At 40.2% G+C, this 16,743-nt stretch overlaps 1 protein-coding gene across 4 annotated transcripts in view; it reads right to left on the bottom strand.

Moving 5' to 3' along the window:
• PLCH2 (phospholipase C eta 2) overlaps positions 1–16,743 on the bottom strand; it is a 100,920-nt gene that overhangs the window by 61,743 nt on the left and 22,434 nt on the right. Inside the window, exon 1 of one of the 4 annotated variants that reach the window (XM_026862724.1) lies at positions 5,146–5,381. The exons of the other annotated variants lie outside the window; for them this stretch is intronic. Within the exon in view, the coding sequence (XP_026718525.1) occupies positions 5,146–5,188 (43 nt within the window). The 5' untranslated portion in view covers positions 5,189–5,381. Of the gene's footprint in view, positions 1–5,145; positions 5,382–16,743 lie in introns of those variants that run through there. 4 annotated transcript variants of the gene reach the window in all.

The following is a 16,743-nucleotide window of genomic DNA, read 5'->3' as shown; positions in this document are numbered from 1 at the left end:
ACAAGGTGCAAGTCAGCAAGAAAGACGTCCTGAAATGTTTTCTGAAGACAAAAATAAGCGCTTTTTTTTTTTACCCTAATTAGTTCACTGATCCTTCTGGATAATTAATGCACAATGCTCACTGTTCTTCTCACTCCACTGCACTCACGCAATTAGAGCAAAGGTGGCTGCTTACATTAGCTTCTTCAGCTGAATTCTGGTCGTATTTTTATTCCCCAGATCTAACTATAACTAATCTAAACCTCCTGCTAAATCAATGAAGGAAAAGCTGTTCCTCCCTCTCACAAACAGGAACACTACCAGAAAATAATTTCACTGAGACCTTTCCAGGCTGATGTAATGTAGTCACCCTCCAACACTTAAGCTAAATTTAAAGAGAGTCCACAGTATAGTAACTTGAAACCTAGAGCAATTAAGCACAACCTTCATAACTGGACTTCTCCTCAATATAATTTGAAAACAGTATCCCCAATTTTGGGATATGGATCTGAACTTAGGCTGTATTAAATGATTTTGCCAAAGTTACACAGATATACTAAGTAATAGGGATGGGAGATGAGTTGAGTTCTAGGAACGATAGCAGTATTTTGCCTAAAATATGATTTTTTTTTTTAAATATATTTACTGGTGGAAGACAATTGTCACATCTACCTTCACACCAGGATAAATGGTCTTCCAAACTTAGGAAGGAGCTGAGGGCGTGCAGTTACAGATCCCTCAGAAAAGGAAATTTAACCCATGAAAGAAGTATTTATATATTTAAAATATTTTTCTTCTATTAAAGGTCTGTCTGAAATCACTGGGGCTATTCCAGATTCCATTTCTTGACCTCAGGTTTCTGTACATTTTTCTGATGATCCAAGACAAGGAGTTCCCTTCTCAGTCAAGACAGGACTCATCCCTAGATGAGAGGGAACTGTGCAAATGCTGTTTGCAGGAGTCTGCTGCAGTGTGGAGGCTGAAATTCTGCACCTACAGCTCACAAGTCCTAATCTTCATCACATCAAAAAGCCTTTGGGTCAGTCAGGTCTGGATCTTCAGATCTGGATCTGGAGCTCCAGCTTCTTAACCCTCCTCAGTTCATACAACTAGCAATGGTATTACTGTATGTTTGTATACACTAGAAGGAGGAGAATGTTGCTGTTGAGAAGGACCGAGTATTAATCACAGTCACTAAGAAGCGACTGTGCAATGGTGTTAATCTCAGTACAAAAGGTAAAGCAGACTAACAGAAAAGGACATGAAACATCACAAAAGGCATTTTCACCTAGCACTAGCTAAACGAGCAGGCAGGATCAGGTACAGTGAAACGAATGACAGGACGGAACTGCAAAGGCATTCCAGGAATTGGGTAACTACCGTGTCAATAAAAGACACAACAGACACGCTGTTGATATTCTATAACTGGCTTGTCACTAGGAAGTGTGGATCTGATTCTGCTTCCCATTAAGACGGTGTAAATCCTTAAAACGATGTGGAACCCATCATTTTAAAAGGGTTACCCCGATTTACAATAGATAATCTGAAAGCAGAGTACTTGTGCTTCCCAGATTAGGGATGTTGGGTCTCAACTCCAAATCCAACTGAGCCAATGGAATGATACGCTTCATAAGCAAAGTCCAATTCACCACAGACAGGAGGTAGAAACAACTTCCATCCCAAGTAAAGCAATCGTGCTAAATCACAGGAACAGAGAAAATGTGGAGTGAGCATTATTTTTATTTGACAGGAAAATATATACATTTATCATAGATATTGAGAGCACAGAGATACATTCAGCCACACACAGAATAAGCAAGTTATGCTCAAGCTAGTTTCTAACTAGATTGGCAAAAGGAGAAATAACTATCTTCTAAATTCCACTTTTCCAATCTCTCCCCGTAGCACAAGGACCATCAGTCTGAACCCAAAAGGTACTGCTGCCTTCGGGTTTTCAGCACTACCTATTACACTGGAACCTTAGCTGCAGAAAAGGTAGAAAAATAACTACTGTAAATACAGTTTTAATAATGATCTAAACATGACAAAGCCTTCATCAACACAACTATTTTTCTTTGAGAAAATGTTTTCCTGACCTCTGTTAAGTGGGCAAGCAGCTGACACATGGCATATGGTTACAACAGGTAACAAAGCAGCCCAAGAGAGGAACACTGAAAAATCACAAACTTCAATCTCACCAGACCAGAGCAAGAGAAAACATGGGGCTCAGTTAAGCCTTCCAGAGCTTCGTGAGGTGCCACACTGGAAGGTCACTGCCCACTGTCACATTCTTAAAGGACTTTCCCAGACAACGTGCTTTACTCAGTGTACTCTATTCCCAGTGGTACTGACAGACAGTATGAATTGTTTCTTTAGTGATAGCTGAACATTGCAGAATTACTGGGAGCAAGTAAGTTTTCAGATGATCATCTGTGACTCATCAAATTCCAGACAGCCAGAAACTTTTAAAAGCTAAGAGAGAGTGGCAAGTCACTACAACACTGAAGTCTTGGGAGCCAGCATGTTAGTGTATCTCATTATGAATGTTTTCATAGTACATCACATGAAGACATTCTAGAAGCATTCACAGAATTACTGGTGTCAGTTGCCCCATCACTGTTTTATACCTGAGCGAGGGGAGAATCTCCAGATGACAGCAGGGAGGTGGCCACCCTTCAAAAAGAAACTTCATTTAACCACCTTGCCTGTAGCTTCAGGTTATGGAACCTCCCCTCTTTTAAGTTACCCCATTTGTTTCCAAGGTGCTTCCACTAGCTAGCTTAGAATGACCCCACCTGGCAGAGACACGGAGTTCATCAACATCCTTAAATCTCAACCTCGCTATTTTCTAACTGCAAACAAGGAATGAACCTGAATAACTGCTACATGAGTGATTCTCCAGGGAGATCCTCCACTGAGAGCCCTTCTCTCTCATATCTATTTTCAGAAGTTGGAAGCTGAACCTAATAGCAAGAAGTCAAAAGGACTTTGGGTGACAAAATTCCTGCTCCATCATACCTTCCTCGGGGACCTTGTCTGTTCACAGTCCATCAGGTTTCAGAGAACAATAATTAGTAGAGGAATACTTGGGCTGTCCCATCGTGACATTTTCAAAACCAAAATATTTTGGGTTTCGGTCCTGAAACACTCCCGATAAAAAATGCAATCAATAAAAGTATGTTAAATGAAAAAGGTTTCAATCAAACTGTACCACTTCAATCAACTCAGTCCAAAACTTGGGGATTTACAGCTTATGAAGATTTAAGAAAATCACCTTCTTTCCTTCAAAACAAGAAAAAATTATTGCACATAGGAAATAGTTTCTCACCATTCTATTTAGCATCTTGTTAAACTAGAGCTTGCATGCTTCCAAATCTCTAGACTCTACGCCAGCAATATGGCACAGGTAAATAAACCCTGATGCCAAGTTTTAAATTATGCTTCAAGTTTTTTTGCTGTTTAAATAAATATTGACGATGCTTAAATGCATCTCATCATCTCTGCTTCATTCTTAACAAATCTCAAAGGTAAATACTGATTAATGTTTTCCTATTCTTCTGATACAGCCTGGGACTGTCATTATTTCTGTGAATTATCTGCAGAGTTCTCACAACCATTAAATACGTCAGAGACTAGAAGTATTATTGGATTTGATATTATTTTTATTACTAAAGATTTTAATTTAATCCAAAGTGGTCATAAAATGCAGAAAAAACAATGTCCATTACTAGTTATGATAGAAGGTTTTTTTCTATGTGATGTTCTGTGGACAACCTCCTTTTTTAAATTGCAGTTCTGCTCTATAATGAGACTCTTCCAAGTCAATTTGCTTTAATTTTCACATTCACATCCTTCTTCAGTTACTGGAACAGTATTTGCTGCAGCGACCAGTGACTACACAGGTACAGCCACCCCTCTCTGCACTTCCTTTTCTCACTTTCTGAATGAATAGCATTGCTTTAGCTTATTTTTGGGAGGCCAATAATAAAGACATGGAGGAATCAAAACCAGAGTTAATGGATACCAGGTCTGGTTCCAGCACCTAAACACCAAGTTCGATCCAAGCATTTTTCCACTTTGGTTAAGTTTGAATCTAGATATGATTTTTTTCAGCCAATGTTACAAATGAAAAACAAACTTTAATGAAGGCATCCTTCAAAAGATACGGCAGGATATTCATGAACATGTCACTAAGTATTCTATTAGTTGAAAATACAGGGAGTCAGGGCTACTGATCTGCCTTCCTAAAGACATGAAGATGTTAGAATAGTATCCAGTGCACACCGAGCAGCTTTTCTGAACACGCAGAAGCCGTATGACTTGTTTACTTGTTGCACAACTATTGTAAAATCACGTAACCAACAGGCATAAAATACAAAATGTGTAGAGAAATGCAACTAGGTGTTTGATTCAATTAAAATGTATCACAAGTAAGGGTTTCTCTCTCTGGACTTTTACCAAATAAATCAATAAGAATATAAAGCTCTTAAAAAGTAAAAACCAGGCTTTTGGAATTGGTCTTGAATCGATGTGATTCCTTAAGAAGCCATCAGTACAGGAGGTATGACCTCCAAGTTCAAATTGCTGAAAGCTGCAGCGCAGTTTAAACAGCTTGAGGCAGTTCACAGAGAGGACTGAACTCATCCCTGGTATAATTCCACCAGGGACAAGTTCAACCCAAAGTGGTTCTGTGCACTCTTCTTGTTTGATGGGTATAAAGAAGCTATATCTAATTAGAAGCAAATCACATTTTTTAAAAAAATTAAAACAATACAGCTGACTCACAATAGTACCGGAGTCTCTTTTCTAAAGTGGGTAGCAGAAGGTCTGTGGTTAAAAATAGAAAGCCTTTCTTTATGCTGACAGCTAGATACTTAAGCGAGCAGAAAAGGGACAGGAATACACCTGGTGCTCTCCTCCTTTGCACCTTTCGTGCAGGAAAAGGCAGCCATTAGAGATGCATGTATTATTTAAGGTTTGGAGGTAACCGAAGGCAAAGGTATGGTACAGCAAAGGCTACCTTAAGAAACTGCTATATATTTGCTTTAAGCATTGAAGTTGGAATAAGAGAAAACAAGTGTCCAGAAAAGCTCTGTAAACTATACTTGTCTCTACAGTGAAACTAATTTCCCTCAAAAAAGTGGTTAAAATAACATTTCCCCTTACCTTTATCTGGGCTGAGGCACCGAATGGTGCTTGCATCATCCATATTCCAGTGAGAGAATCAAGTGAACAAAACACCAGAGGAAGCAGCAAAGACCATATGTACATCACTGATATTTCAAGAGACTTTTTAAAATAATGCGAAAAATAACACTGCACGTCGGTCTTCAATGTCACATCAGAAGGTTCCTAAGAATGCTTGCTGCTTCTGGTCTGAGCAAGCTCGTTTTTTATTCCCTGTAAAGGAGTGGATCAGGAGCTGCTGACAGGTAGAAACCAGCACAGGAGCTCAATGAATGTTACCAGCCTTTCACTGCAACTCAAGTGTTCAGCCACCTGGGATAATCGTTTATTAACTCTTTGTCTCCCCACTCTCAGACAGGATATCTGGATGTGTTTTGTTTCACTCAAAAAAAAAACCCCAAAACCCAAAAAAACCAAAACCCAACAAACCTGAAGGAAATACTTGTGGATGTTAGGAAATACATACAAAAGATAACTCACTTTTAATTCCTCTGGGATGTATAACTAACATCAAGAGGGTGCTACTTCATTTAAGAAGAAAAAAAAAAAAAAATTTTAATGCCTCCCCTGTGTCCATACAGCATCCTACATATTATTAAGGTATCCTCCCATACTTGCTTAAGTTAGAAAGAAAGTCTACAGTTACTGATAAAAATAGACAAGCTGTTCTCTTTGGACTTCTGTCTGATTTCTTTTCTTGGCAAAGATCATACATTTCCCTCCTTTTTAACTCACAAGGAACTACTAATGCAGAATTAATGGAAAATGGCTAGCAAACAATGCACATTATTGTATGCTGTGTCCCAAAACACAATGCACGAGAAGGCAGATGCAGACCTTTGAGGTCTGCCTAAATTGTGGAGAATTTCAGCATCCTGCTCAAAACCCAGGGCGTATCTCTTGGAGAACCCTGCAGGCATGCGCCCTGCACAGCTTTAGCACGCCTTGCTGGTCTCGATCCTCTCCCCACCCAACCACAGTAACTGAAGTCCATGCATTTGTGCTGCCTGAGGTTGGTTTGTTGCCTTGTAACACCCCGTTTCAATCTCCACCTACTTTGGAGTATATGTGAGGTGCTGGGTAATGTTTACAGTTATCTTTCTGCCACCCCATTCAGCCTTTCCAAACTAGAAATGTTGAGCTCATCCATAGTTTCCCATTGCTACAGCTAGTTTGTCCTGCTGTTTTCATTCTATAGCATCTTTGCATTTTAGGCATCGGTCAGCACTCCAGACAGATCAAGATCTTTGCAAGATCTGACACAAAGCCCCTACAATTTTCATTAGGCAAGAATCCCACTGTCCTTACCACCTAAGGAATGATTTCAGAATTTGGCTCAAGTCTATTTTCAGCAAAATATTATCCTATTTGCTTACTCGTTTTCAACACTAGCTACGTCCCCTGAGATATCACCTCCTGAGCAACCCAGTTTGGAAGCACTTGAGGAGCACTTACTGCAGGAGCCTCCTGGGGCATCGTGTTTTTACACCACATTTGGGCTAGTCCTACAGCATCCGCTGCATTTTTAATATCTGCTTATCAGGGCAAATACTGAGGACCGTGACTGCTGTACTGCACTGTGCAAGCTCAGGCTGACATAATATACATGACAGTGGCAACAGCAAAAGGCACAAAGCTACTGCATGCATCGTGATGGGGTTTTTACATATAAAGAAACCATAAGCTGCATAATAGGTTGAGGTCTGGCAGTCATCATCCTCCAAGCTTATGAAAGGGATCATGATTTCCTATATAGTCCGCTTCACTGCTGATACACCACTTACTCAAGGATAATCAGAGACAATTCCTTACACAGAAAGCAATATAGATTTTGTGTGCTAGTAAATTAATTGCTATTAGAAGACTCCTGTCCTCACCAGAAGCACGTCAAGAACTAATGTGGAGTATTTTAAAGGCAAAATATATGCAGCAGCTGAATGCAGCTCACAAATCCTCACAGAATCCAGTACTCCTTCAGTGTTTTCCATCCAATTTAGACTTGCATATCTTATTTAAAAAAACCTAACCTAACAGGTAAAACACACTGACGAAGGACGTAGCATCATCCTGTGCCCATGTGGAAGCTGGTTTTCACTAACGAAAGCGTTATTATCTAAACTGTAACGCTGAGAAAATAAGCATTCTGCTAGGTAACGTTTCATCTTTCAAAGCTAACACATTTCAATGTGACAATTATTTTACAAGTTCACAAGAAAGGCAGCTCCAAAACTAACAATGAAAGTTAATCAAAATCCATTGATAAGGGCACAGACATGATGAAATTTTACTCTGATTTGGTGGTGTGTGGAAAAACAATCCATATAAATGTGGCAAATTATCTTGCCTTTTGTTCTTAATTATTAATTTATCTTTTTCTCTTTCTTCCTCTGTATTGAATCCTGCCTGCGTAAAACTGCTCATATGTTTCCCTGGAACTTCAGAAAAAGAAGAAATCAGAAACAGAGACAATAATAACAAAAGGGACCTCTTAAGGGCAGGGCAAGTGCTGAGGCCCAGAAAATGTCTCTAAGATTTCATCTCTGGGGAATACAGGGACAGGAAGCTTTCACACCACAGGCTAGGCTCAACACATTACTGACAAACAAATCTCCCCTTCAACACCGAATATTCTCCACAACTTTATCAAGAAATGGAACAAATTAAAAGATAACAGCCATGATTGATCAACTAATTCACTGATTAGCCACTCAAATTGATCAAAGCTCGTTGCTTTTTCCAGGGTTTACTTCTATAAAAATAAATGTTTAACTACTCACATCTGAGACTATAATAGATTCAGAATCAGTATTTAGCTACTGTATCGTATCAATTTCATAAATTAAAATGTTTTATTTTTCTGGGAGTTTTTTGCTATGCAGTTTAAACAGGGTCACAGAACAAGCATCAGAGAAACATCTGAACACGTTCACAATACATGCAAATTTGTTGAAGCAAAAAAAAACACAGACTGTGCTATCTTAGAGACCAAAGCATTTTACAACTAAAAGATGCTCTCACTCCAAGTGACATGTAGTCTAATCCACAGGAGATTTCTATATGAAAAGTCAATCCACTGCCTCTTGAAATCAATGACAAATTTTGCTCTGGCTTTCGTGCACGCAGAAGTGCGTATGTGACAGGGAAAGGTCACTGGCAGTCCAATCTGGAAAGCACAGTGCTAGCACGGAACAAACCTAGGCCACTGTCAGTTCCATATTATACAAAGCCTAGCATGCCCCAATTCCTTCATTCTCCACTCCCAGCTATCTAGTTGTACCAAGCAGAGCAGAAGAGTGACGTGCGGTGTGGTGCCATCACATCACATCACAAAGATTTAAGTCCTAAGGAGGGCCTGAAAGGGGACAAGAATTCTCTCAGCTCCTACTTCCCCAGCTCTGCAGAGAAAGCACAGTGTAATACCACAGAGCAGCTAACCCTTCTTAGTTAAAACAGCTAAGCCATTACGTGACAAAGATCTGGTCTTGCTTCTGTTCAGCTAAGGCTGAAAATCACAGCGCTGTATCTGACGCGCTACTACTCTCTCATCTGTAAAATACAAGCCACCTTTATTCGTGTCCTTACCGTTCAGTTGAATACAACTTCATCACACGGTTGTGACTTGTCGGTAACTGTAGATCCACCACCCATGTAGGATACAAGTCCACCACAGATCTCTACCACACGGCCACAGCACCTCAGCTCTGGGCACTATCCTGGCTAGCCAACTAGGAAAGGAAGAAACACTTCCAGAGAAACAGCACAAGCTACCAAAGCTTCAACTAACAACCGAGGCTTTGTCTTGTGACAGTGCTGCACACTGCGATGTTCACCTACACATTCACCTGTACATTCACCTGCACATTCATCCTTCATCCTGAGGCTCCAGAGGTACCGCTGTCACGTATTATCACATGTTTCCTGATAGAATTAACAGATCTTACTGCCCAACCCAGGGAAGGAGCGTTGCCACTTTCTGGGGACAAAATAAGGCAACTGGAAATGCAGCACAACGTTATACTGCAGTTAAGACAAAGCGAGAAAGTAACATCCACAATGCCAAGGACATTCTAAATAACTTATGAAAGTAGAATACTTAGCTCTTACTGAAAGCCATCAAACTCCAAGCCAGATAGTTCCGTATCTCACAATTCATGGCATCACTTCAAGACCTTCTATAAATCAACTTCAACACATGTGGGAGTCTGTTCTTAAGTTTTTGTTCCCATAGTTACCAATGTACTTTACCACAGAAGAAAACAGCAGGTGGCCAGACATAGAACAAAATCACCATTCTTTTAACATATGAAGAGTTGGGAAGTTTCAAAAGAAGGCTTTATTGCCAAATGTTTACAGACAGTTCCCGAGACTTACACATCAGATCAGCAGACTATAGGATCCCTCCATACGTTTATTACTCAGTGACAGTAAATGCAACAACATCCAGTAAAATGATATATTTCCAGCCTTGCATCTGATGATGCCACGGGGTTGCACAATCTAGTGCAGAAAAATAGATTCATCCTTTTTTGTAATTTGAAATACTGCCCAGGTATCCCCTGATACCTTTGCCTCTGCTTTTTGAGGAGAAAAAGTAAAGAAGCCCAGCACACTGTGTACAAGATAGATTTCTTGCAATAAGATTATCTTTGTGGGATAAAACCAGTAAAAACAAACACCAACGGTCTGTTCAACCAAAACAATTTACTTGAAGGCTCCTATCAAAACTATCACAGCTTGCAAGGTAATACCTTTTCCATTTTCAGCTAAAATTGAGGGTGAAATGCACTGACATTTTTCTGGTATTGAATGTGCTGCAAATAACAACATGACGCTTTGCATTAATATGTTTTATGAGCTTCTGTATAATAAAATAAGATGTCATACTGTGTGCTACCCATTACCTTTTGCTTTTTATTTAGGTAGATGAACAAAGCTCATGTCATTCACATGTCCAATGCCCATAGGCTCACTTACTGTCATGTGTGTGCGACAGCAGGACGGGAATTAGAACTTAACAGTCACATTTTTGTATCTGTTACAGAACTCCCCTGCAACCCTAACTGGTTCATTCCTCTGGGGCTCACCAGCCCATTTATAACATGGAGAGAAAAAACGTTCCTTTGGCTTTGGAGATCCTTCTCTCCTACTGCAAATACACATAACAGGGATTTGAAAAGCCTCTGCTCACCACAGCAATTCAGTCACTGACAGGCCACTGACAGGATTCTTCCTTTTTGTCCCTTGACAGATTATGTTAATTGCATGTTTAACATGCATTGAAACTTCAGAAAATAGATTTCTCTTTTAAACTCCAAATGCTGAAATAATAGTGTCATTTTAATTAACTTCTTGAAGCAGTAGGAAAGACAAAGGGAAAATTCCATGAACATTAGGTTTAGCTTGAAAATGAATTTTACTTTGATTATGTTCAGTCCCTGCTATATCTTTTCTGACATTAAAAAAAAAAAAAAATGTTCAAGTTCCATGCCACTCCCATCATCCAATGAATTAGACTACAGTCTGAGAAGCACTCCAGCCTCAGCTGCACCCTTTCACAGCTTGAGAAGCTGGAACTACACTGTCCTGCATATTTTTACCAAGTGTTCTGCCTTAGCACCCTCTCTGTAGCACCCTGCTACACCCAGATGTAATGTCACATGTCAAAGTTTCAGACGTCACTGAAGACTTCAAAGTGATAGGAACATATCACAGTTCTGATTTTATAAACGTAATAGGAGAGGCCAACGAAGTCTACGCCTCTTGCCCAAAGATCCCAGAAGCCAACAGGATTCTCTGAGAATGGGCTCTGCTACATGTTCTAAATGATTCACTTAGAACTGAGTGAGCAGGAAGGTGAATACGAATCTCGTCAGCCCCATTTCATCACAATAAACAGAACCATCTTTCTCTTTTGCAGTTAGAGCTTCCAGCTTATCGTGGCCTAAGTGAACTGTGCCTACTCAGCCTCCACAAGGCACAACAATTCTGTTCTCAAATTCCACCAGTCTAGACACAAAGGAGATTGACTGACTTTGATCGTACCACTGGCTTTTCAGGTGAGGCAACAATACTTTATACCACTATAATGGCTGCAGTGGCTTTAAGTCAACACTTGGCATTTTGCAAGGTAATTATCTTTCTTTTTTATCTAAGGTGCAAGCCTCCACTTGAAGCTGTTTGGGGTTTCCTCCAGAGCTCCAATATCTTCATTACTGAAGGGGTTCTAACATTCTAGACTCAATGAAATGGGCTTGTAAGAAAATACCAGCTCCTTGTTCTGCTGATCTAGAATAGTTTGCCCCTCTGTCAATTAAGACTGAATCAAAAGCCGTTCTTAACAAGTCCTGCCTCAAGTGTATTTTCTCCATTATACTAGCTGATGTCAAAACTAATCTTTCTAAATCCTGTGTTGTTTACTGCAGGCCACAAAGCAGCTTTTAAATTTAACTTCGGGTCGCTAGTAAAATCCTGGATTATCGACCGGTTTCACTAGCAAAATGATACTGTTACAGTAAACATTCAGCCTCCAGCAGGTCCTCAGAGCCCCCACTGCTGGGCTGGAGATGGCAACCAGATAAGGAATAGGGAAGACACAAAGCAAATAAAAGAGAGCATCGGCAGGGAGAGATCAGGGGCTGAGACAGGGAAGGGAGAAATACTATAAATGTGAGGAGCTAGCAGCGTAGGAACCCTATGAGTAAGGGAGGCTTTTAAAATAGAGAAAAAAAATATCCTCTAGCTTAGCATCATAGTAATAACTGACATTATATTGCAACTATCTGCAACACTGGAGTTTAAGTAGGAATACAGTTTACTGATGCAATATTCTGTGGGTTAGCAAATAGCTGTTGTTTCCAGGCAGGAAAATGAATTACTAACCAAATGCACAATCTTTCCATAATTGGCACTGACAGCAAAGCTCACTCCTTTCAACAGTAGCTATGGTGGGCTTACTGCTCTTTAAAATATATTGTATTTCTATATTTCAAAGTCCAACAAGCAAATTTTCTGTTGAAGATTAGAAGGCAAGACAACACTGAGAAAGTTGTTTTAACTAAGCTGGTTTAACCTGATTTTTTGTTTTACCGCAGCATGTCTGAATAAATGACATGCACAACCTTTATTATTTCAGTCTTCACTCCCTAATTTAGAGGCTGGAAGAACTTAAATATTTCACCGGCATATTTTCTTCAAAGACCCATATATCATCTTGGCCATTCAAGGTTTTCAGGGAACCCACGTTCTTCCAAGAAAATCTGTGTTAAGCAAGGTTGGGAGATGCTTGTGTCTAGCCAATGGGGAAAGGCAATAAGGAAAGAAAGGAAAGACAGTTTCAAATAGATCTAGGCTCTTAGAAAGCCTTAAGAACTGAAATTGAACTACCTACCACACTGGAGTACTGAGGAGTTCTCAACGACTTTGATAAGAGTACTCCATAGTGCTACAACTTCAGCAACACATACACCATAAGCCCTGATGCTGCATTTCTATTTCCTGTGGTGTTTCACAAACAAGTTTCCAACATGTTTTCAAGCTTCTGACTCAGAATCTGGAAATGAGGAAAGGCTATCATCTGGGCCACCTTGCTTAAGCAAAAACACTTTGGTAAGTCGTTTACACTGTCTGCAGGAGATAAAATCTACAGCTGCTCCAGAGGCAGCTGCAGAGAGATACAAGGCTTAGGCTATTTGCTGCTGGAACGCATGCTACTTATTTTAACATTGTTAAATTCAAAACATAAAAATCCCTTGTCTTGCTACTCCTCTCCGTCCCTTCGGGTTTAATAATTGAAAAGTCAAATGTTGTGTTATGTCTTGCTGTACAATTGCTCTCCCTGGAATATCATTAAATATCTAACAAACCACAACCGGCCCCGATTCAACAGTCAAAAACCACCTTGGAGAGCGACTGCGTGGCTCTGCAGATGCCTCGCCTCCAGCCACAGCTCTTTCCCAAACGTATTAAGTCTGTACAAACAGAGTTCTCAGGAAAACATCCATCTGCCTTCAGGAATCAGACAGCTAAGGGAAGGCAGATCTTAAAGGTATACTAGGAAGGAGTTGCGTTTGAAGCATGACCCTGCGCTGTGGTATTCCTAATGTCTATATTTTATGGGAAATAAAGGAAGCAAAATATTTTTATTCACCTACAAAGTGGAAGTCCCTGACAGAAGTTATACAGTGAAGCTGACACTCCCCCCATGAATACTTGTGAAGAATCTCTAGTGCCCTCCTGACATCAAGAAATACTTCATTAGAACACATCAACCAGTGAAATTTTGATGCCTCTGCTATTTAAGATTAGAAGCTACTAAGCCTCTCTAAAGGTCAGGGTCAGAAATTGGAGTTTTATTGTCCCTCTTTGAAGTGCCTTTTTGCCAACGGGAGGAATGAGGGGAAGGACATTTCTCAGTGACAAGATGCGTATGCCAGTCATTCAGCTTCAACCAGACTTGGGAGAGATGGGCAGTCAAATCCTCCTCCTGTCACAGCCTTCCCGAGGAGCATCATAAGCCACTTAAATACTCTCTGCCAGATTTTAAAAGGTGTTTATGCCAGTAGACAGGTACATAAGTACCCGATTTTCAGAACCAGAGACATCTATCTCCTATTTACTTGAAGCAGACTCAGTCATCTAGAACCTTTGAAGACTGCATGAGTTGCCTACATGTATCTGGGAACACAAATAATTTAAAAATCCGTTCAACATCAAAACAGATTTTTTAAGTTCTGCCTTTAGGCAAACTGCAAAGCAGTTGGTTATCAAGTGAAGAAAGTCCACTTGCATACTTGTCTGAAAGCTGCATGAATTTCAAATTCACATCAACCAAAACCAAGCCAAACTTGACTGTAACAGCTGTATTGGCCACTTTGGATTGTAACACTGATACTCACTAACTCTGAATTATTTCAGTGTCTCCCCCTTGGCTTATAGCCCGCTCTTTAAATCCATATGGCCAGGAGCAGAGTAAGAAGTATTAAAAAAATATTGCTCTTTCAGAAGAAACCTCATCTACTTCCACAGTCACACCTTTGAAGTACAATCTTAAAGGGGAAGACCAGTGCCCACGGCCTTCCGTATCAGCGGGGAGGTACATATCTCTGGCCTGCGTTAGCACAGGGCAGGACTAGATTCAGTATCTAGTCCAAGGGGAAAAGGGGGGTGTTTGAGCATATACAGCACTGAACAGGCCATCAGGCTTAATGCCTCATTCGGCTACTAACCTGAGGATCATTTCCCTTCCTGGTGACTCTGCTGTTCCTACCTCCCCATACCTCCTCTCTCTTGTCTACTTAGTTTTGTGAACTCCTCAGGTGAGGAGCTAAATCTCAGCTACTGCAGCCCAGGCCTGGTTATTACATCCAAGCAAGAGTCACAGCTCGGAGAGAATAACACTAAATTACCTCAGAACCCTTTGTTTCTCCACATAATCTTTTTATTTCTCCCCTTAAAAATAGAAATGCATTAAAATTCTTGCTTGAATGCAGCCCAGCACAATTCCTTTATTCCATTTTCCTTCTGTCAGTAGTGGAAGGGAGCACGCTCACAGCTCCCTTCTCCGTGCTTGTTCGTGTTACTGCTTTTGACAGACTTTTACCCTACAGCCTATTGTCTGCAAAGCTCAGTTTCCTCTAAGAAGCGAGTGTCAGTGCTATTAGAGTGCTGTGGAAGAGGTGCAAAACAACCACAATCAGGAGAGAATCATGGCTGTGAGGAGGACATGAATTGTCCTCATAACCATGTAATACCATGATTCATGATAAACTGCATCTTTGTTGCATGCTGGGGACAGGGGACAAGGTACAAGATATTCAAAGACAGGAACTGAGCAAAGAAACAAGTTAATCTCTTCATTTTTCATAAGAGAGCGGACAGAACATATGACATATATGACAAAATGTGTGGTGAGTAGCATTTGGAACTGAAACCTGTCCTGAGCTAATCCCCTCCCCAACATATTCAGCCCCAGCTATGACCTGGATTTCTGAAGAGACACAGTCTTCAGTCAGTTGAGCCACGAAGGGCTGAAAAATGCACAGTGAGGTGGTCGCAATTACTAATTAGTAATAGAATACAACATATGTTTGCATGTATAAAAAGCAGCTGTGTTGCACTCTGCTCCATTGTTCCAGATAAATTGAAAAAGATAAATGCATTGCTCTGTATAAACACTAAGTAGATGAAGTATTCATGCTTTGTTAAACTTTTCAGACACTCCAGGGTGTTTGAAATTATGATGCATGTTAAATTTAAGCAGATTTGTTATCCACGTGTTCTGAATGTAATGAACACTTCACTGCCTCACATTTCCTACTTAAAAAATAGCAAATTTTCTAAACAGAAAACACACGTGATTCTTGTGTAGGTCTAACAACAAAACCTTTAGTCATACAGATATTCTGAACTAACAACGAATGCCTAATTTTAGACGTTTTCCCACAGGATTTTTATTTATGTGCACACAAAGGCAAGTGCCCACAACAGTTACAATAAAACACTATTTATTTATTATTTTTATTATAAGTGTTGGGCATTTGTAAGCCAAAGGGCACTTTGGGTACTTGGCACTGCAAGTAAAGTTTCATCATGAAAATTCTAGCTAACACACTCAGATCACTACCTGCTACCAAAACAAGAACAAAACAATTTGCACTATAAGGCCTCATATTTAGAGAGCTGCAATTCTAATACAGTCGGGTTTGGATAAACACTTTCCAAACTTTGTTTTCACACATGAGGCTGAAGCAGAGGATAAAGATGCAGCTACACAAGGAAATCAGTACAGAGTGTGGAAATTACCGTTCACTAATTTGGACTCTGGATACTTAAGATGAAGTAACACAGCCTCTTGCACAGTAAACAGCCATTTCAAAACAGAAATTATTCCAGTGTACTGTGGTTTGTAATATATATTAAACTCCCATATCAGATACTATGGGGAGAAGGGTGCAATTTCCAGTGTCAGATTTTCAGCGTATAGATGAACACCCAAAACGAGATATCCAAGTACTACTTGAAAATTTAGGGCTTGTTTCTTTACTTCCAAGCACTCTTCTTATGCAATGCTTTAATTTAGACTATCCTGAGTACTGGCGCAGAATTAATCAGGTCAGGGAAAGGAGACTGCTAGCCCCGATTACTACACCTTTAAATACTTTTTACTGTCAGTTACACCGTTACTCTTACATTTTTACATTGGTTTCAAACTCAAGACCCACAGTGCAGAGGGGCAAGTCCTTGCCCAAAAACACCACTGAGGAGGCCAACGCCCTCAGCTCTTGAGGTTATTCCCCTTTTTTCTACAGCTTGTTTACTGGATTGTTAAGCATTCTGGCAGCAAATGGAAGGGGGTGGGGAAGAAGACGAGCTGCCACATTGCTAAAATTAGCATCTTCTGTTCTGAGAAGCCTGTGGAGATTTAAAAAATTAGGTTTCTCTGTAAGATGCAGAGATGTGGAATTTAAACTGTGTTACACAGCTAAGGTTTTAAGCTCTGTTTCATACCAGAAAGCTCGTTCACCTTCCCTTTTCCCCCCTTGCTCCCAGCTGTCAGTCAGAGACTATTCCCACAAAACA

Source organism: Athene cunicularia (assembly GCF_003259725.1).
Source record: "Athene cunicularia isolate RWA chromosome 21 unlocalized genomic scaffold, athCun1 chr21_part1, whole genome shotgun sequence".
Taxonomy (NCBI): Eukaryota; Metazoa; Chordata; class Aves; order Strigiformes; family Strigidae; genus Athene; species Athene cunicularia.
Note: the sequence above shows the minus strand (reverse complement) of the source record. Positions and strands in the feature narration are given on the sequence as shown.